Source organism: Chrysochloris asiatica, unplaced genomic scaffold (genome assembly GCF_000296735.1).
Source record: "Chrysochloris asiatica unplaced genomic scaffold, ChrAsi1.0 scaffold00042, whole genome shotgun sequence".
In the NCBI taxonomy this organism is placed as follows: domain Eukaryota; kingdom Metazoa; phylum Chordata; class Mammalia; order Afrosoricida; family Chrysochloridae; genus Chrysochloris; species Chrysochloris asiatica.
In genome coordinates, this window is record NW_006408560.1 from 14,804,580 (window position 1) to 14,827,343 (window position 22,764).

The 22,764-nt window shown below is 43.4% G+C and overlaps 1 protein-coding gene and 1 pseudogene across 1 annotated transcript; one reads left to right on the plus strand and one right to left on the minus strand.

Moving 5' to 3' along the window:
- The window catches only part of LOC102815553, a 49,092-nt pseudogene extending 46,491 nt beyond the window's left edge, over nt 1-2,601 (plus strand).
- An 11,974-nt stretch (nt 2,602-14,575) lies between these two features.
- SSR2 (signal sequence receptor, beta (translocon-associated protein beta)) lies at nt 14,576-21,757 on the minus strand. The gene is given in 6 exon segments (XM_006878407.1): nt 14,576-14,686; nt 15,996-16,073; nt 17,971-18,079; nt 19,835-19,933; nt 20,739-20,893; nt 21,701-21,757. Coding segments are annotated over 6 exon segments (609 nt in total).
- Nucleotides 21,758-22,764: the final 1,007 nt, after the last annotated feature.

The following is a 22,764-nucleotide window of genomic DNA, read 5'->3' on the forward strand; positions in this document are numbered from 1 at the left end:
GCTGCAAACCTCAAGGTCAGCAGTTCGAAACTACCAGCTGTTCTACAGGAGAAAGATGAGGCTTTCTGCTCCTTTAAAGATTTACAGCCTCAGAAACCCTGTACAGGGTCACTATGAGTCAGAACCGACTCCATGGCACATCACCACCACCACCACCACCAGTCACTTTGAAGTCTGTCAGGTTTGCTAGCTCTGAAAGTTTTTGGGTGGTGCAAACAGTTTGTGATCTGCTTCTGTCAAGATTGTTATTGTTGTTGTTAAGTGCTGGTGAGTCGGTTCTGACTCATAGTGACCCTGTATAGGGTTTCCGAGGAGCTGCTGGTGAATTGGAACCACCGACCTTGCAGTTCAAACTGACTTTGCAATTGAGCGCTTATCCTATAGCACCACACCAGGATTCCTTCGTAAAGATTACAGCAAAGAAAGTTCTGTGGTGCAGTTCTACTCTATAACTCACGGGAGTCTCTTAAGTCACAAAGCAACAACAAAAGCAAAATTAACAAATTTTCTAGTTCTGCCACCTTTATAAGTCACATGACACTGAGAACTTGCTTAACTTTTTTGAGCCTCAGAGTCACCTGTAAAATGGGAATGATAATATGTACCTTGTAAAGGTGTTGAGAGGGAGCCCTAGTGGTACAATAGATTAAGCATTGGACTACTAACTGCAAAGTCAGTGGTTCAAACTACCAGTGCTTTCTCAGGAGAAGATGGGGCTGTCTGCTTCTGTAAAGATTTACAGTCTCAGAAACTCTAGAAAGTTTTACTCTGTTCTACAGGATTTTCTGGACTCAATGGCAGGGTGTTAAGGGTGTTGAGAAACTCCATTATAATGTATATAATACAATTAATATTGTGCTTGGCATGCATTAGGTACTTAATAAATAAATATTATTATTATTTAGCAGTAAAGAGAGAGGACAGGGCTTGGAGAAATGGTCCTGGAAGGAGGAAAGCCCAAGCAGAAGAAAAAAGGCATTATATGTATGAGTGCAATCCCACTGTTCTTGATATTAAAGGAAAGAGAGAGCATAAATAGTCCACCATGGCTGATACTAACACAGCTGCTAAGACCAGCATCAGTGCAGATGGATCAATTCTGACTCACATGACCATACAGGATAGGGTAGAACAGCCCCATAGGGGTTCAAGTCCTGGTGTGGGGCTGTGGGTTAATGTGCTGCACTGCAATGTCAGTTTGAACCCACCAGCTGCTCCTCGGAAACCCTATACAGGGTTGATATGAGTTGGAACTGACTTGACAGCACTTAGCAGCAACAACAACAATCTTTAAACAGAGAGTTAACAATCTTTATGGAAGTAGACTGCCACAGCTTTCACACTTGGAGTGACTGGTAGATTAGAACCTTTGGTTAGCAGCCAAGTGCTGTGACCATTGAGTCACTAGGGCTCCAAAACAACCTTCTAATGGGAAAAACTTGGAGTCCTGGTGTGGAGCTGTAGGATAAGCACTGGACCAAAAGTTCAGTTTGAACCGCAAGATGGGCAGTTCAAGTTCACCAACTGCTCCTAGGAAGCCCTACACAGGGTCATTATGAGTCAGAAGCAATTCAACAGCATTAAACAACAACAACAATGTAGAGCGGGGGGATGGCCAACCAGTGGGCCAAACTCGTCCTGTTACTTTTTTTTTTTAATGGTTGAAAGATAAAAACAAAAAGAATATTTTGTGAAATGTAAAAATGATCTGAAATTCAAATGTCAGTGTCCAAAGTTGTTTTGGAACACTGCCACACTCCCTTCTGTGGCTATTTTCACATTACAACATCAAATGTGAATAGTTGCCACAGAGACCAAAATATGTATTTGTTATGTGGCTCCTAACGAAAAGTTTGCAGACTCCTCACCTTAAGATCAGCTGGTTCTCAAAATCTTAAGAAGAGTTTAAGAAAAAAACAAACAAAAAAAAAACCCCTCAAAGAGCTCATTGCACACCAACCAGACATTCTGCAGCAAGCTTAGATGTGGAAAGGATATTGAAGATGCCAACATATCCATTTCCTAAAGATGAGGGAACATCAAAAAGTATTGCTACAAAATCATAGAAATCTTTATTAAACAGAAATATCAAAATGTTGCCTTTTGGCTGGAACCGCCATTTTACAGTAATCCACCAAAACGAGAAACACAAAGAGAAAGAGATGGGGCACCCATGATATGTCCTCCAGGCCTTTCAGAAAACATGGGGTCATTCCTTTGGCCACACACATGTGAATCTACAAGAAAGGTGATATTGTGGACATCAAGGAACTGGGCACAGTTTAAGAAGACATGCCCCATAAATGTCACCACAGCAAAACTGGAAGAGTCTACAGTGTGACCCAGCATGCTATCAGCATTGTTGTGAACAAGCAGGTCAAGGGCAAGATTCTTGCCAAGAGAATTAATGTGCACATTGAACATATTAAGCACTCTGAAGAAAGTGAAGGAAAATGATCAGAAAAAGAAGGAAGACAAAGAGAAAGTACCTGCATTCGATTAAAGCACCAGCCTGCTCCCCCCAGAGAAGAGCACTTTGTGAGAATCAATGGAAAGGAGCTTAAGCTGCTAGAACCTATTCCCTAGGAATTCATGGCATAACAGGAGTGAAATAAAGATGCCTGAGATGTACAAATGTTAGGTCATTGGTTGTAATTGTGTGGAAGTGTGGTATTCCTCCCCCACACCCATAATATGTAACATTTAAAGCACATTTTGTTCCCTAATTCACTTGATAATAAGTGCTTTTACTATTGGGAAAAAAAATGTGAAGTTGCTGTTTCTCCCCATGCCCACTATCTAGGTCTATACACTTCTGAAGGCAATGTTTCCATCTCTCTAATCCTTCTCTGAAAGGAGCTCTGGTAGCATAGTGGTTACAAGTCAACCTCAAGGTCAGCAGTTTGAAACTACCAGCCGTTTTGCGAGAGAAAAATGAAGCTTTCTGTTCCTGTAAAGATTTATAGCCGAGGAAACCCTATACAGGGTGGCTATAAGTCAGACGTGACTCCACAGCACACAACCACCACCATCAACCCTTCCTCGAAGTCTGTATTCATCGACTTACATTCACTGTATCACAACGACAGTTCCGTTATTCTTAAGGGACTCAAATCATGTTCCTTTTCAATGTAGAGTTTTAGAAACAAAAAGAAATCTGAGGGGGCGCAATCAGGGCTGGATGATGGATGGGGTAAGGTTTCCCATCAGACAATATGGGAAACCTGTAAGAGTTCTCATAGGACAGTAAAGAATGAGCAGGTGCATTGTTGTGATGGAAAAAAAATGACTTGGTACAATTTTCCTGGCTTTTTTTTCTCACCAATGCAGTTTTCCACTTTCTTAAAACTTCGTTGTACTAAGTCCCCATTATTGTCCTGTGTTCTTTGAGAAATTCTATCAATATTGTTGTTGTTGTTAAGTGCTGTTGAGTTGGTTATGACACAAAGTGACCCTGTATAGGGTTTCTAAGGCTGTAAATCTTTGCTGAAGCAGACAGCCTCAGCTTTCTTCTGTGGAATGGCTGGTGGGCTTGAACTATTCTTAATGGACTCAAATCGTGTTCCTTTTCAATGTAGAGTTTTGGAAACAAAAAGAAATCTGAGGGGGCGAGATCAGGACTGGAGATCAGGCTAGAGATCAGTACTGACCTTGTGGTTTGCAGTCCTCACAATCCAATGCTTGCTGTACAGAGTCTCTTTGATATTCCCTAAGATAGTCGCCATTACCTTCTGAGCTGACCTCTCTACCTTGAATTTAACTAGTCCAGCAGATGGGCTTAGAAGCCTCTGTTTTGATTAGATCTTGTTTTGAGAACTGAGTACTGAGAGTACTTGTGTACTCAGTTACTCACTGATTGCAAATACATGTTTAAACATGTTTTATTTGAAATAAATGCATACATATAGGAACTGGAACCTTAGTAGCAATACTTTTTGACTTACCCTTGTATGATCTGGAGTTTTGGAGGAAGAGCGCTAATTCATAATGAATGGCTACGTTATTATGTTCAACTCTTAACAGTCATTTCTTGAAACAGACATAATTATCCCCAGTTTACATATGAAGAAACAAGCAGCACACAGCGAGATTAAGGAATTTGTCCAAGGTTGCATGGCTGATAGGAATTGGAGCTGAGTTTTCAAAGCAGATCCATCACTGTATGCAGGCTGAGTTCTTTTCTAAAACCAGAAGACAAGCTCCAAGAAAGCTAGTGACTAACTTTGAATGAAACCTGGAAACATTATTTTTCACCAGCCACTCCCATTCCTACCACCAACCATTCAAAGAAAGGAAGCAGCTTCCAAAAGTAATTACCTAGGGGTTCCAAAGAAACTGGTGGTACAAATGGTTAACAGGCTAGGCTGCGATCCGAAAGGTTGGATGTTCAAGCCCACTTAGAGTTATCTCCAAAGTAAAGACTGGAAATCTACTTCTGAAAAAGTCAACCATTGAAAACCTATGGAGTATAGTTTTACTCTGACACACACGGGGTCTCTATGAGTCAGAATGACTTGATGGCAACTGGTTTTCTAAAGAAATTGAATTTGTCCTTTCTACTCACTCTATGCAGGAGCTCTGGTAGCATAGTGTTTACGAATTGGATCAGCAGTTCGAAACTACCAGCTGTTCCACGGGAGAAAGATGAGGCTTTCTGCTCCCATAAAGATTTACAGCCTTGGAAACCCTGTACAGGGTCGCTATGGGTCGGAACCAACTCCACGGCACATAACAACAACAACTCACTCTATGAGTCCTGGTGTGGTACTGTAGGATAAGCACTGGACTGCTAACTGAAAGGTCAGCAGTTCAAACCCACCAACCACTCCTTGGAAACCCTATATAGGGTCACTATGAGTCGGAACTGACTCTATGGCACTTAACAACAGCAACATTCACTTTGTGAGGCGTCCTGGTGGCAGAATGGTTAAACGCTTCACTGTTAACTGAAAGGTTGACAGTTTGAAATCACCAACTATTCTGGGGGCAGAAAGACCTGGTGATCTATTCGACAAAAGATTTGAGCCTAGGAAGCAATATGGGGCAGTTCTCTGTCTCTAAAAGCCACAGTTTACTCTGTTATTGCCAGACTGCAAAGCCCTTTGAACTGTAAGGTTGGTGGTTCAAGCTCACCAGCTGCTTCTTGGAAACCCTACACAGGGTCGTTATGGGTCGGAACCAACTTGACGGCACTTAATAACAACAAAATCAACCATACAGCCAGGCACAGCAGAAGAGGAGGGCAATGTTGACTGTTTCTATTATAGCCTAGGAGGCACCCTGGGTTTGACTTTGGGGTCCTAAATCTTCTCAAGCTGAGTAATAATGGGGAAAACTCAAAGAAACCAGATAATAAAGGTTGGGGAGGAAGAGAGAGGCCAGACAACATGGTCTGCTGGCATCTCCATTTTCTTCATCCTGAGGGTGAAAACCTTTGATGGTTCAAAATTTCACCTACCACTTCTCATGTTGAGCAAACCATTAATCCAACAGTGCCCAGCAAAGAGGGTTAAAGCAGGGCTTCTCCTTTGATAAAGAAGGCCCCACTAATCAGTCCATTTCCTGTCCTGACCCCTGGATAGCCCACTCTATAGCAGCATAGCACTCAAGTCACCCCATCAGCCTGACTTGCCTACACCATAGCGCCATTTCTTAGTGTAAGACATGACTTTTTTTAAAACTACATTTTACATCTTTTTTTTATTGTGCATTGCGTGAAGGTTTACAGAACAAGTCATCAGCCCTACATTCAACACTTCGTGTCAATACAATGATTGCCACCACTCCATGTACCATCAGTTCGCATATTTACCTCTACTCACTTTATCTCCCGCCTCCCCCCACCCCCTAGCTCTCCTGTAACAATCATAGAATGTTTCATTTAGCAAGAAAATCTTTTCTTAACTTTTTACAAGAATGAGAGATACATGAGTTCTTGCTAGATGCTGAAATGAATACTGGTGTCCCAGAACTCACTCTTTCTCTGACTTTTCCATCAACTGCTGGAAGGGACCACAGTCCCAAAACTCAAAGGAAAGGCAAAGGGTGGAGAAGACTCCTTCATTCATTCCAGAAGGGTCTGTGCACAGAAGCAATGGTAGGATATGGCACTGTCTCTCACTCATACCGAGGCAGGCACTGGCACTCGCAGGCGCAAAAGCCATCTGTGAGATCAGATTCTGGGTTGATTCCTGAAAGGCACCCACTTGCCTCTGGGGCCCACAGGGTAGAGTTACTGATGTTATTGTTAGTACCTAATTCCAAATTATAGTGCTGGAAAGAGATTTAGGGGATCCCCAGGCCCCTTATCTAACCACACAACCCTCTACTTAGTCAAAAGGCAGACATCTCAAACACTCACTCTAAATCACCCCCTGATATACTAGGCTCGTGGAGTTCTGCTGTGGTGCCACAGGATAATGACTGGACCTCAGACCTCAAGGTCAGTTTGAATCATAAGGGCGATGGTTCAAACTCACCAGCCACTCCTCAGAAACCCTATACAGGGTTGCTATGAGTCAGACCCACTCTAAGGCACTTAACCACGTGCTAGGCTCAAAAGTCAGTCTGGAATTTTGCCAGCTCTGGGCTTTTAAGTGTGATCATCTTTTTTTTTTGACTGGTTTAGAAACTGAACCTAGGAACCCTGCCCTCATTCTTTCTGCTAGTCCCCAAGCTATATGCTACCAGGGGCTGGAACCCAAGACTAACTATGACTTGTGGGGGCCAGAGAAACAATGAGGTAAGACCCACTAGTCCCCTCCTACCTTCTGCTAGTCTCTTGGCATGTGTTCTGGGTGCTATGCCAGCAGGGTGGGACCAGAGAGGGTCTGAGGTTCAGAGGGACACACCTGAGAAGACTTTGGCCACTGTGACCCAGGAAATTAACCCATCAGAATCCAGGGAGCCGCTAAAATCAGTGGACAGAGCAAGGAGCTCCTAACTGAGAGATGGGGTTATCCGGAATCTTGAAGACTTTGGCTCTCAAGTATGAGTTGGCAACCCTTTAGATTCCACAATTAACCCTCAGGGATTGAGGGGACAATGTCGGACATAAGAAGAAGGGGGCCCTGGGTGAATTAGGATCTGGAGTTTAAAAAATCTTAATACCATTCTTCATGTCTATACCTCCTGAGTAAGAAAAAAAGAGACAATACACTGAACTTTGGTGTTACATTAACTTGAGTCTGAACCCTAGTCCCACAATTTACCTTTTAATTGACATCAATTAAATTACTTCTCTAAACCTCATTTTTAATATAGGGAGAACGGTATGTCAAGCCTGTAAAATTGTGAGGACTAAGAAAGAATGCATATAAAAGGTTTAGCATCACTTGCCTTACAAGTATGTGTTCATTAATGGTTTGCGTTATTATGATTCCCTATTAGCACACTTGTACACCGGTGTACACATGCATGCTCCCCCACCCCAATGCCCTAATTAAAAGTGGGAGCTGAATTCAGGAGACTGTTAAGAAGCTACAAAGGATTCTCTACCACTTCCAGGCAGTACTGAGGGGTCTCTATTTCCCTGAGAATACCCATTCTTGGGGTAGGGACTCCAACCCAGGCAAGCGATAGAGGGAAACTCACCAGATCTGGGAGATATTCCAAAGATGGGAGATCTGTTCCTGCCCTCAGTTGCTGACTTTAATGCTGGAAGAAGTTCTGCTTCTCGTGGCCCCTGTAATGATCCAGTCCAGCACCTCAGTGTAGGTACCTCTCTCTTGGCCCTTGTAAGGAAACTGTTCATGGTCCAGATGTTTGCATAACAAACGAGGGGGATTCACTCCATTCCAGACCAGCAGCCTCTTCAACTACTCTAGTCCTTCCCTTCCCCTCCCTACTTCAAACACCCCAGACAGAGCTATGCCCAGCCTTTTAACCCCTTCAGTGCCAATACTGATGGATTGAATGGAGATATGCCTGGGTTCCCCTGTCCTGAGCATTCGCTGAACTGAGGACAACTACAGGATATGGCTGATATGGAAGCAGGCACAGGAAGCCAAACTGGAGCCATCCTGAAAGAAGAGTACGTGGGAACCTGACATCCTGGGGAAACTTTTCCCTCCTTCCAGTGGGGACAGGGGGGAGCTGGTGAGGAAAGAGAGAAGACAGCTCAGGAAAAGGGCTCACATCTGGAAATCTACTTAACAGCAAGGTCCTCATCGGAGCCAGGGAGGTCCTTGGTACTCTCTCAAATTCACCTTTTAGTTTGTTGGTCCCTTTAAGAGGCAGGTTACAGCAGGGTAGGAGGAGGCAAGACTATTTTTTTGTGTGTGATGAAAGTATTGGGAGGAGCGATGATTACAAGGATAGTCATATCAGAGTAGGACCTAGCTTCAGCCAACAGGAACAGTGACCAAGCAACTCAACATACACACAGCACACTCATTGCTTGTTGTGGATACAGGGCTGCGGGATACTTGACCAGCTCCCCCACCCTCTCCCCTGATAACGCAGGGGACAGGACTGACTCACTCTCATTGCTTCTCTGGGCCAGAGGACAGCTTAGGCAGACATTGAACTTCCTGAAGTAACAGGGAGTCAGGGAGGAGGCCCCAGGGAGCCCTGTGATTGAGTGGAAAGGACATGGTGGAAGGCCTTAAGCTGACTCTGCCTCTTACTAGGCAACAGAAGTTACCTATTAGCTTCAAGTTTCTTCATCCGTAAAATGGGGATATTACCAATGACCTTCAAGCGACTGATGTTGAAATATGTGAAAGTTGTGGAGCATAAATGCTGAGCCCATAGCAGTTAATAAATATGCTGGCTGCTGCTTGCTGTGTGACCTTGGATAAGCCACTTCCTGCTCTGAGTCTTTCCTGATCTATTAAATGAAAGATTAAATTAGGTAATCACTGTTCTATATTGAGGGCAGTGGTGGCTCAGTATTAAAATTCTCCCCTTCTATAAGGGGTTCTGGTGTGGCACTGTGGGTTAATGCTCTAGGCTGCAAGGTTGGTCTGAACTGCAAGGTTGGTGGTCAAGCTCACTAGCCGCTCCTTGGAAACCCCCCTATACGGGGTTGCTATGAGTCAGAACCAACTCAATGGCACTTAACAACAACAATGAGAGATTCCAGGAGTCAGGGACTAACTTTACAGTCCTAGGGTGGCTCTGCAGGATAATGAACTGGACCACAAGGTCTGTTTGAACCACAAGGTTGGCAATTCAAACTCAACAGTTGCTCCTTGGAAACCCTTTACAGAGGTGCTAGTCAGAACTTAACAATAAGTGGGTTTTCAGGAGTCAGGGGATAACTTTACAGCAGCTAACAACAACAATGGTCTAGCCTTCCTCTTGAAGTCTTGTTCTGGTGGGAGAGGAAGAAGGCAGCTGCTTCCAGATGTGAAACTGTGTGTCCTGTTCTATCTGAATGGTGATGGTGGTTGTTTCTCACCTCATAAAAACATGGGGGGTGAGGGGGGGACCTCATATTACTGATACGAAGCCCTCTAATTAAAACTTGAAGTCCTGGTGTGGCACTGCAGGATAATGCACTGGACCACAAGATTAATTTGAACCACAAGTTTGGCGGTTCAAACCCACCAGCTTCTTCTCAGAAACGAGACGGAACTGACTCAACAGCACTTAACAACAACAGCAAAGTAAGCCTTGAGGAGCACAGTCACTTCATATGATAAGTACCACAAGGTCCGTGGTTTGAGCCCACTAGTCGCTCCGCAGGACTTTCTGTTGCTGGGAAGATATAAAGCCTTGGAAGCTCTATACTTAACAACAACAATTCTACTTCATCATTGTCCAAATGAGGAAACAAGTTCAGAGAAGGGGAGTGATTTACCTGAGATCACACAACCAGTGGCTGAGACCCAATACTCCTCTCCTACCTCTGTGGTCCCTGAGTTGCCCTCTCAAAGGATGAGGACTTGGTAATTCTCCATCCTTTCCCCATTTCTCCACTATTGTGGTTAATTGCTCTCAAGTCAGTTCTGACTCATAGTGACCTTGTATGGCATTTCTAAGGAGAGCTGGTGGGTTTGAACCACCGACCTTATGGTTCACAGTCCAGTGCTTATCCTATAGTGTCACACAGGAGTCTGTGTTTCCAAAAAGCTCCCAGCTTTTTGGAAACTCTTACACCTGTTTCTCACTCTCTTCAGGTGGAGAACCAAACAAAGCCTTGTAAATGAAGGTGTGAATGTCCAGGCACCTGTCTCCTCCTGGTACTGTGGCAGGGTGTGTGGGTGAGGAGATTGCAGCTGAATGTTTAGATATGGGAGAATGGAGTGCTGGTTTCTGGGGTGGAGGGGATCTGGAATATGTTAGCACCTAGATTTTTGTCTGTATTACCTTTAAGGGAAGAGCCCCTCAGCTTTGGTACCCAATCTTCAGGAAGGAGGTGGGACTAGTGCTTACTTTCCCTCTCCCCTTGTGAATCTGCCCACAATCCTGAGTTTAAGTTCACACCTCCCTTGGATAGCTCTCAATCAGAGTGAAGAAGTGCTACGTACGTACCACTCATCCTTCCACCCGGTAACATCAAAAATTTAAGAGCTCCATCTTAAAATCAATTATTCCAGCTAAATTGACCTGTTTATGTTTTTAATACCTCAAAAACTCACTGCTGTTGAGTAGATTCCAACTCACAGTGATCCCATATAGGGTCTCCTAGATTATAAATCTTTCTAGAAACAGATAGCCCTATCCTCTTACAGGGCTGCTGGTGGGTTTGAACCAGTGACCTTGAGGTTAGAGGTTCAACACCTAACCCACAGAGCCACCAGAGCTCCATCAAAAAAAAAAAAAGTCTATAGATTTTATTGTTGTTGTTAAGTTGTTAAGTTTTGTTGTTAAGTTCCGTCAAGTCACTCATAGTGACCCGGTATAGGGTTTCCAAAGAGTAGTTGGTAGGTTTGAACTGCCGACCTTATGGTTCACAGTCTAGTGCTGATCTTATAGCACCACACCAGTAATCTATAGATTTGGGAGGCTCTACCACTATTTAGGAGTCCTGGTGTGGTGCTGTCAGTTAATGCGCCAGACTACAAAGCAGTTTGAACTGCAAGGTTGGTGGTTCAAGCTCACCAGTTGCTCCTTGGAAACCCTATACAGGGTTGCTATGGACTGGAATCAACTCGACGGCACTTAACAACAACAACCACTATTTAAGCATCCTGACTCCAAGCAAGTTATCTCTAAAGAGATGAGGCACATGATTTTGACCTTTTTTCAAAGTGCCTCTGCGGGAGCCCTGGTGGAGCTCTGGTAGCGTAGTAGTTACGAATTGGGCTATGAACCCTAAGGTCAGCAGTTCAAAACTCCCATCTGTTCCGCAGGAGAAAGATGAGGCTTTCTGCTCCCGTAAAGATTTACAGCCTCGGAAATCCTGTACAGGGTCGCTATGAGTCGGTTCCGACTCCACAGCACATAACCACCACCACCACCACTGCAAGGTCAGTGGTTCAAACCCATTAAACTGCTCCATGGGATAAAGATGAAGTTGTCTGCTCTCCATAAAGATTTACAGTCTCAGAAACCCTATCTGTAGGGTCACTGTGAATTCAAATTGACTTGATGGCATTAGGTTTGGTTTGGTGTTTTTGAGGGACTCCATTAGGAGTCCCTCAGCACTTGTCTGCCAACCAAAAAGGTCAGCAATTCGAACCCACCATCAGCTCCACAGGAGAAAGATGAGGCAGTCTGCTTTCAGAAAGATTTATCGCCTTGGAAGTAAGGAGGGGCAGTTCTACTCTGTCCTCTAGAGTTGCTCTGAGTTGAACTCGACTCAAAGGCAGTGGGCTTTTCACGACAGGATGCTTCTGTCATCTGTGTTGTGCCAGCGTCCCCCTCCATAGTAAGAGTTAGGTCAGCAAGTGCTGAGCTCTGCAAGGAAAAGGATCATAAAGACTCACCCTAAATTTTGGGAAAAGGCTTTTTTGTCACAGTTCAGACTGAGAAGTACATTTCTTATGTTTTCTTTTAGAGTTAAGAAGTACATTATGTCCTTTAAACCACAACCCCTCCTTCTATAGGATGCTAACTCATTCTATTTTCAGTGGAGACTAGATAGGGAGATTAGTGTGTTCTTTCTTCTAAAGGACTAACTAACATTTCAAGGAGCTCTGGTAGCATAGTGGTTACGAATCGGGCTGCGAACCTTAAGGTCAGTGATTCGAAACTACCAGCTGCTCCGCAGGAGAAAGATGAGGCTTTCTAGTCCCGTAAAGATTTACACCCTCGGAAACCCTGTATGGGTCACTATGGGTCGGAACCGACTCGATGGCACTTAACAACAACAACAAAGATCAGGCTAAGTACTGGCCTGTTAACTGTAAGGTTGGCAGTCTGCTGGTGCACTCTTGGAAACCCTATATAGGGCCCCCTATGAGTTGGATTTGACTCAGTGACGGTGGATTTGGTTTGGGTTAGAAATCAAGAGAGGAGCCCTGGTACCGCAGTGGTTAAACGCTCAGCTGCTAACTAGAAGGTCAGTAGTTCAAACCAACCAGCTGTTTTGCAGCCATAAAGATTACAGCCTTGGAAACCCTGTGGGGCAGTTCTACTCTGTCCTGTTATGAGTTGGAATCAACCTGACCACAGTGGGTTTGATCTGGGATAGAGATCAAATTTGCTTAATCCATCCCCATCAATTTTTTTTTTTTTCAACCCCGAACTTCTAACCCTTTACCCTTTTTATTCCATCCTTCTGAGCAAGTCCCAGGTGTTCAACACCACGATGAACAAAAGTTAATGTATCCTTCTTGCCCTCTGACCTGGCCAGTCCTGTGGTGTCCAAGCTGCAGGCCCTGGAAGAGGGAAGTGAGCTGGCGGAGGGCAATTCCATTTGGAGCCTCCCGTTGTCTCCATGTCCTTTTCATCCTTCCTGGAGCCCGGAGGTTCTGACTGCTGGGTGATGGAAAGGTTAAACTGGTTGGGCAGGGGAGAATGGGGGAGCAGAATCTAAACTGGGCAACTTAGTGGCAGGAACAAAGCGGGTATTTGTTGGGTTTTCCTCCTGCCTGGGAGGCTGTTCCCGGACCACGGCATTCCTGGGTTGGACAGAGTCAGCTCAGCGTGGTTGTCCCCACTGCTGTTGTAGCAAAAGCTGAGCATTCAATCACTGCCTTTCCATATAGGCTATGCTTAGGGCCCTACTCAGAGGGTGCTCTCTGCTTGGTCAGAACTCAACACATAGGCATTAACAATAAATTCAAATTCAAAAAGGGATAGTTCCTAAACAGGGAGAGGGCTAGAATCAAGCCTGTTGTTAAGAGCTGTCAAGTTGGAGACCCCTTTATAGCGTTTTTAAGGAGCAGCTGGTGGGTTTGAACTGCTGACCTTGTCATTTGCAGTGTAGTACTGAACTTACAGCGCCACACCAAGAATCTAGAATCAAGCCTAAGGAGACAGTTTTTCAAGAACAGTTAGTCGTAAATAGACCAGAATGGTGCATCAGATCAGGGCAGAAAAGCTGCTGATTTGTAGACCATCTTTCACCATTTTCTCTTCTTGAGCAATGGAGAGGTGCAAACAGGCCAGGAAAGATGTGGTGATCGGTGGAAGCAATATAAGGAAGCATGGGTATTCAGAAGGGGTAGGATATCTCTCTTGGAATTAGGAAGAGGGCTTCGAGTCATGGCCAACGAAATGAACCTGGAACACTCGATTTTTAAAATTTGGGTGATCCAGAATGCTAATTTCAACAGTAATAACTACAGGTCAGAGCCCGGGAATGAGAGACTTGGAAGAGGTGTAATGAGCCCTTTCAAGAGCCGGATGTGTGACATTAGATTATTGCCAGAACTGTGGAGAGACACACAAAGCAGTGTGATGGGCTACCATCTTTGAGCAGGGCACAGTTAGTTTTTACTCAGGTTGAGATGTGGTTTCTATGTAATACACATTTCCCTTGTTTTCTAACAGGGAGATTAGGTTTCTAGCAGGGCTTCTACCTACAATTTCTCCTGTTGTAGTGAGCTTACCAGTTCACCCACATTTTAAAAATTTGAGTCTATTCTGGTGTCAGATATGACTGACCCACGCTGAACTGGTTTCAAAGCCCTGAATAGAAACCACAAGTCCTAAAGCAAAGGGACAGGAGCCTAAGCTTCAATAATAGCTTATACTCACTCAGGTTATGGGAATAAAAAACAAGTTAGTGTGGCATTTGTTTTAATTTTTATTAGAAAACCCCATTTGGTAAATGCTTCCCTAACACAGAACTGAGTCTGGGTAGCCTCCAAGAGTCCCACAGCTTTCATTTTATCTTCATCTTCTTCTGAGAGGGGAGAGTGAGAGGTGGGGGTGGTGTCAGGCAGTCTCTGAAGTGCCCCCTCCTGGACCCCTGAGAGTTCACATTGCCAGCAATGTCCCCACCAACCCCTCCAAGGGGCAAGGTTGTTGCCAAAGGCATTCCTGTTTGTATGGCTTCAGGATGGAACCAAGGAAGCTCACACACTCCTAGGCCTGTTCCTTCACTCTGGTTGAGAGCAGAGCAGGATCCAGGAGAAGGTGGCCAAGGGCTAAGGGGGAAGAGATTGCTTTTGAGATACCCTTTGGAGTCTGGAAAGCACCTGGATTTCTTGGGAAGGGAGGGCTGTGGAAGGCCCACTCAGTTCTTCTTGGGTTTAGGAGTGTCGTATTTCCTCTTGCTGGAGTACCACAGCAGCAAGGGGATGCCGATGGAGGGAAGGGTCATGACCCCAAATGCTGCCCAGTCCAGCTGTAGAGAAAAAGAAAGGCTTTGCTTACAAGTCTGGATTAGAGCATGGAAGAGAATCAGGAAGGAATGGCTACAATGAGTCCAAACTTTAAGCAGACCATTGGCAGGTAGGTTCCTCTCTAACGACCCCTAATACAAAACAGTTCTCTGAAGACTAATCTATCATTCAAGCTATGAAGCCAAAGGTGAGGACCTGATCCAACCTAGACTGTAAGAAGAACTGATCTTTTCCAAACAATCTTTGGGAAAGGAGATGTCCCAGCACCCTGCCACTGATGGTCAGGCCTCCTGCGATCTAAGCCTGCTTACATCTCTGAAACCTCTCTTTGATACTCTAGTCCTGGGCTTCACATCCTGCCCTCCAGCCTTGCCATTCCTCGATTGCACCATGCTTTTCTCACCTCTGAGCTTCTTCCTTTTCCTCGAATGCCTGTCTTCCCACACCCTCTCTTTAACTGATTAACCCTTACCTCCTCCCAGAAACTCTCCCTGATTCTCAAAGACCAGGTTAGATGTTCCTGCTCTATGCAAGCCCAGCACCTCGCATAAAACCTCTACCCCATTTACTTGTTCTGAGTTCTTCATGGGTCATATGATCTCTAATGGCAGGACTTCATAATTACTCACTGAATGAATAAATGAATTCCCTGAGTGGTTTAGGCAAATCTCTACAAATGTTCTCCTAGACTTGTTCACAACAAAGTTCCCACCTAACCTTCCCACTGCTCTGCTGCTTTTTAATTTTTTTTTTAACTTTTTATTGTGAATTCAGTGATAGGTTACATGGGAGAACATCAATTTTACACTCATCCTATCATAAATAGTTTCATTGCAATGATTACAATCCCCTCCGTGCATCATCATTTAACAGTATTTGCTTCTATTCCCTCTGTTGTGTTTTGTTGTTTTTTTTGATGTACAACAAAACACTCAGAAATATACAATTATTTAAACAACCAAAGGGCACACCCTGCAAGGCTGCCCCCCAGCGGCCAGCAAGAAACACATCAGAGTCTTCTGATGTCCTTTTAAGACCTCAATAGACCTAAGACTATCAGATAGGGTTATACTCAAGGCTGGGTAGAAAAGTCAGTATTTTGATTTTGGCAATTGTTATTCTCATTGCCAAGAGTCTCTGGGCGTGGTTAAATCAGGTTATTTAGCAGCTGTGTTTATTAGACACCAAGAAACAGAAACATAGCAAGAATTAGCCAACAAAACAAATCTTCTAAGGAGGCCAAGAGGTCCAGTAATGAAAAGGAAGTTCTTATACAAACAGAATAATAAGAGAGAACATGGCAAAACTTACAAAGTGGGGTGAGAATCTCCTATCAAACTCCCGCTGAGCCAGGATTCCTCCCTGTCCAGGGGCACTGGTAAAACCAACCTGAAAAGAAAAAAAGGGCTATAAGGCAAGTTGTAAACTCATCTCATTTTACAAAGGGCAGTCTCAGCCAAACAACCCTACTCTAAGCATTAGCTTCTTCGTTCCCAAAGACCCAAGAGAGCTTCAACAAGATAAGCAAAACCTTTTGAACTAGGGACAGTTGGATGATTCTCTTACTGTGTTGGGAAGAGGAGAAAACCAGGAGTCAGGAGGCCTGAACTACTTCTGCATATCCACTATATTATGAGCATTTCTTAAACAAGGTTAGTCAGGTATGGAACTGGAATGAAAAGCCAAATTCTTCTATCTTGGACATTCTGATGACTTCTGGCTCCTTAGCAAGGCCAATTGTGTAATTGAATGACTTGACCTTAGCAACCACTTCCTCAATTTTTAGGCAAAAATACTCTTCCTCTATGTCTCACAGGGTTGACATGAGGCTCAAATGAAATAATCAGAAGGACTCTGAGAAATATAAAGTATTAAAGCCCTACCCAAGTGTACATTGCTAGAGGAGGATCAGAATCTGGCCCACATTCCTTTGTCATGAAGAAGAGGCTAAGAGTTGGGAGCACATAGCAAACAATTTTGTTCTAAACTGATAACTTAGCCTTTGATTTGGTGTCTATTAACTCAGCAAGCACCAGCTAGAACTAAAGAATCCTGAGATTGGTTCTGACAGTAAAAATGACATGAGATGGGAAAACATTACCTTGGAGATCTATATGATTTATGAAAGAAAAGTTACATAGGAAAATTTAGAAACTGCTCTGATTGTTAGTGAATCTTAGATTTCTTTTAGTTCTGGGTTTGGCTGTTCTATCCCTTCCCTATTGTCCACTCACTGAGCAGCCCAAAGCTCATTTGTAAGGCCTTGTCGGAGGTCTTCATAAACTTTATGAGGCTGAGGCAGTGTCTTAATCTTTTCAACATTCCCTAGAGTCCAGCACACTCTATGGGCTACATAAATGTCTGTAGACTTTTACACTGATGAATCAAAAGACTACTCAGTTTTTGTTATATATGCATAAGTTTTAGAAACAGAAAATCTAAGCCAAAGTCCTTGACTGCAAGGAATTTTATAATTAAACTGGAGAGTAAAGAATTACATATAAGAAAGAGAACTACTGAAGGCAGTAACTAAAATGTTCAAGTGCCATAGACTATAAGTGCTACAGAAGCTTAGATACAGTCAAAGAATGTTTATTGAAAGAATAAAAAGAGCAATATGAATTGCAGAAGCAAGAACCAAGAAAATGCAGTTCAAATCAAGGTCTTGAGAAGGCTTTGGATAATGAAGTGGAGGAGAGAGTACTTCAAACAGAGAACAAAGGCAAAGAGGCAAGAAAAACACACTGAGCGGTGGGGAGGGGTGTAGCATGGAGCTTAGCCTATTTAGGATGGAACATCTGTGCAGTTAGTGAGGGAGAGGAAAGCTGAAGAAACAGAGAACAGTCAGAGGACTGGAGGGTGTGCAATGACAGGCAGAAAAACACAGTCTTGATGTGGTAAACAGAAATGTTCAAGCGAGGAAAAGACATGATTTATAGCAGGGATTGGGAATAATGTGGTAATGATATAGAAGAAGGACTGGAAGGGCAAGGATGCAATAAACTGGGCTGCAAAGGACACATTCCAGAGTAAGAGGAAAACAGAAAGAGAATGCTATGGTACTACCTTTTGTCCCTACAACTGCTCTATTCTGGGACATTACTATTTGAGACACACTTCTTTCCTTCCCCAGGTTTCAGTTCAATCTTATCTACCTATGGATTCAGGAGCTGCTCTGGAAATCTTAAGTTTTTAAGAAAAGACATACTGAAATTTGGCTGTGCCAGGAAAATTTGGGGGGCATCAGAGTCTCATCCAATTTCACCCAAAGGTTGGGACAACTCACCACAACAGGCCCATCCTCCTGGGCCAGGTATGTAATAGTCGCTGAGGTGAAGTTGAAGTAGCCAGCCTTGAGAGGGCGCAGGACCACGGTATGGGAGACATTGCTAGCCCTAGCCCAAGAGTTAAGGGAAAAAGATGAAGCCAAATTTTAATAGCCCTCCAGAACAGCGTTAATTTGTGAACTAAATGCACCATTCACAAAACAGTTGCCAATGCATGTGGTGCTTTCATACTTTCAATACTCTGTAGGTATGAAAAAATATAGACTTTTAAAAAATGTAGCAAGTATGAGGTATAATACGAGAATGAGACAAAAATTACCCACACTCTGGTTATATTAAAGCACCTGTCCACATCCACAGCTGATGACAACATTGAGCAAGCACATGAAATGATTCTGTCAAAGAGATGAGTGATAGTGAATTATATGGCAAATCATTTGCAAACCAGCCATGGCTCTGCCTATGAAATAATCCATGACAGACTTGGGTTTTGAAAACTTTGTGTGATATGGGTACCAAAGCAATTTATGGAAGAGCATAAACAAAAGCATTTGGACATCTGCAAACAAAATTTGGACAGATACTCAAAGAAAGGTAGAAAGTTTCTAAAAAAAAAAAAAAAAATTGTTACTGGTAACAAGACAGGGATTCATCACTATGAGCCTAAGAGTAAATAGCAGAGTATGGAAATGGAAACATCCTCAATCACTGAGCAAGAAAAAGTTCAAAAGTCTACCAACAGCGGGAGAACTGATGCTTAGTTTTCTGGGATTCTCAAGGACCTATATAGGAACACTATCCAGAAAAAGGTTCAAAAATCAGCAGTTCTGCTATCCACTGGCATGACAATGCACGTCCACACACCTCTGCCCACACTGTATACATCCTGCAAAAACTTGGTTTTGAGGTGTGAAAGCATGCTCCCTATAGTCCTGATCTTGCTCCATTAAACTTTCACCTGTTTGGTCCTCTGAAAGCAGCCCTTTGAGGACCAAGATTCACCTGTGATGAAGAAGTGAAGACAATGATGCATGCATGGCTCGCAGCACAGCCTAAAACATTTTTAAATGTTTTAAATAAGGGCATACGAAAGCTTGTAAACAGATGGACAAAGTGTATTGAAAAGTAAGGAGATTATGTCAAAAAAAGATGTATTTGTCTTTTCTAAAAGTTGATTAAAAATAAATTCTACAGCCAGAGTATGGATAATTTTTGATTCACCCTCTTTCTAGCCTCATTTTAAGGAGTTCATGATATACTTCGTATCAAGGGTCTGTTAGTAACCGTTCAAAGCAACGTATGATATGTATGAAAAGTTATTATCACTTAAACCCACAGAAAATCCTTCATTGGCTATAGCTGAAGGAAGTTCTTGAAAATAGAAATATACAAGTGAAAACAAAAGAGAATATTTACTTATATTGGAAAATCTAAATGTATTTAATTCACAAGGGGGGAAAAATCATCTAATTCAAAATACACAGAAATAATAACTGGCAGATCAGAATAAGACACTCACTGAACTACAAAAAGAGTGTAGAAGATCATCAGGTCCTTGCTAGCATTCAAATGAATTTCTTTTAAAAGCATTTAACATCCCTGTCCAGACACAGACATTTTCAGAAGAGTCTACATCCTCCTGTGATGCTTCAGGGCCTTATTATCTGTATCTGAACTTGAGGAACCTCCTTCCTCAGGTCTATATTAAATCACACTCGCATAATTTCCACTAGTCTTTCGTGGTCCATCCTATGGCAGGAGAATGGGCTTGAACACTCAAACTACTTGAAGTGGGCTTGCTACTTTAATGGCCACCTTCCCTCCCTGCCACAAGCCTCCATCAACCCAGTGCCAAGAGGATACGGTGCAATCCTGTCCCATTTGACATTGAGCATTCCAGAAACAATGCCAAAGTCTTCTGGAGGAAAGGAATCATCAGACAATTCCACATCTAATGCAGCACTAGGAAAAAGATGAAACAATAAGGGTTACTATGTAATGAATATACAATTAAAGCAACTGATAATCAAATGTACTCCTTTGTCCTAAAAACCGGAACTGTAGAACATAGATACTAGTTACATAGTAACTTGGGTTTGTGGCATTGAAGAATCCAGGTCAGGACAGATTCTATGGCTTCAAAGCACTAAAATATTTAAGTATCTAGGAAGAAATGAGCCTAAATCCATTCTTACCTCAATTTTTCCTCATGTATGAGGGGACTTCAAAAAGCTCATGGAAAAATGGAATTGAAAGATAATTAAATTTTCCCATAAACTGTTTAAAGCTCCCTCATGTGTGTAGAGAGAGGGGCATGAGGCGCAAGATGTATATGGAAAACTAAAGCGAATGAAATTAAAGAAAGGCAACAAACATAAATGTTCATCTACTAATGAAAGGAAGTTGAAACTTTAAACTCCTGAGATAACAAAAGAGTGGTCATTTCTATTTTTGCATAATGTTGAATTTTGCATACAAATTGGTCTTTGGAACCTAATCAAGATGATAAGTGAGGAGTCAGAGTATTTTCTGCCTCCTCATACTTTCATCAACTCATACTTCCTCCCTACTCTGAAATTTCTTCCAAACCAAAAAGCATAAGAAAGTTCTCTTTCAAGACTACTATATTCACTGATGATACCTGATGCTGAAGGCCTCCCAAAGAGAATTCACTACCCACCAGGAGATTCCCTGTTCCAGTTGGGAAATCTGAGAATCCAGAATAGGGGCCCAATCTGTAGCTCCAGGGCCTCAGATCCTTACTTACCTTGAGCCAACATTATAGATGTTATACTGTAAAGTCAGGTCTCGACCCTCCACAGCATATCTGTTTAGCAAAGATTTAGAGGCCAAAAGCCTGGCCCCCTCCTCTGCATGAGTGACAACAAATAGAGCCAGCAGCACAAATGCCAGCAACCTCATCTTTGGAGAGAAAAAGCAAAATGAGTAGTTAATACAAGTATGTGAAACCACTCAAATCTTCCTGTCAGCTGTTTTTAAAACAAGTCCTAGACCAATTTGGAGTCCTCGTGTGGTGCTGTAGGATAAACATTGGATTACTAACTGCAAAGTTGGCAGTTCAAACTCACCAGCCTCGAGTTGGAAACCCTATACAGAGTCGCTGAGTCGAAACAGTAACAACAGATCTCCTCTGATCCTATCAAAACAGCAGCCTCATTCACAGAGTAATCTATAGCCAACAGAGTTGAGCCGTTTGCAAGACTCTCCTACTAGAAAAACTAGTACTAGAAAACCGGTCTAAGTACTAGAATACATCTATTGCCCCTCTACCGGCAGGAGCCAGGGATGTTCACGTTCCCTAGTGGATGAGGTCCTGAGAAGACACAAATAGAGCTTTTCCTGGCTGATCTCGGATCTGAAGCAGCCTCTAAGCTTTCCACTACTTAGACGGCTGCTGCGTTCCCGTGGCAACTCTCCCCCTCGGCCCAGCTCCATTAGGATCCTACCTCATGCTCATGGGGATACTGCTACCAGTCCCTGCCTCTCACCCACTCCCGTTTCCCTTTCGTCTTCGTCCCCCCACATCTCTTTCTGGGTCCCTCGAGGGGGGCTCAGTCGGCTCTGATTCCTCCTGTCAAGATGACACGTCACTCGTCGGCTCGCCCCCTTCTTTATCTGCCCTCCCAAAGCTAATACCCAGCCGCTGGGTGATTTGCGAACACCAGATTATCCCTTCCTGCCCAGACCCCCAAAAGTATCAGGACTCACCGCGCGCATCCCAAAAACCTTTCAGGAGCCACCAAGACCGGAAGAGAGCGTCAGCATCCGAAAGACCGGAAAAAAGCTCTAGCCGGAAACCTCGGTACTCCGCGGGATGCCTTGTGGGGGTTGTAGTTCTTGTGGCAAGCCCCGCCTTTCCTTTTGCCGCGCTGGCCTGCCTGCATGATGGGAACGTTTCTAAAGCCCACTTATCTGTTTAAGTGTCTTCCGCTCCTTTCTTATTCTGCCCTTTCAGTTATTTGCCATTACTGTATGTGAGCAGCACCTAATTAGCCGTTCTGAGGCACTAACAAACCTAGAGATTTGGGTTATCTATCTAGAATGTCGAGTTTATTATCGTTGTAGAACTCAGAATTAGAGAAAAACTATTTTCTTTTAGGGCTACCAGCATATCTTCTATTATCAGGCAACAAACGTCATCATTTCCTATATCTAGCAAGTCATCAACCATAAGCTTTCTTTAAAAGCCCGTTGAAATACCAAAAAAGAAAAAATTCTTTCTCCTCTATTTCCACTGCCTCCACTTTAGTTCATTTACTGAAGTAGGCTGTCTTAGGTCTTTCCCTGAACTTTTCAATCAACAACCAGACAAAATTTTGCAATGAGATTATGAACAGTAGATCTTAGGTACACAGGACTGTAGAGTTATGCAGTCATGAGTTCAAGTCCCCGTTCTCTCACTTATTTGTTAGATAACTTTGAAACAAATGTATACTTAAAAAGTCTGGGTTCCCAAATCTGTAAAGTGAAGTCATTATGTTACAGCAGCTTTAGATCAGTCGCTGAAGAAACAGAGGCCACTCGGAGAGGTGAAGCAGAGTTTAAGATTTTATTAACCTGGCTGGCTCAGAAGGGCTAACTTCTCCATATTCTGAGCCCTGAGTGCAGGTCAGTACAAGCTTATGGGATCAGAATCAGGGAGGGGCTAGGTTGCCCACCTGTTTGAAGACAGGAGGGAAACCTGAAGATTGGTCCCACTCAGTAACCTGATTAACATTCTAGCTGATCTCTCCTGGGAGGGGAGACAGTAAGTTTATGTTTTACGTTTTCCT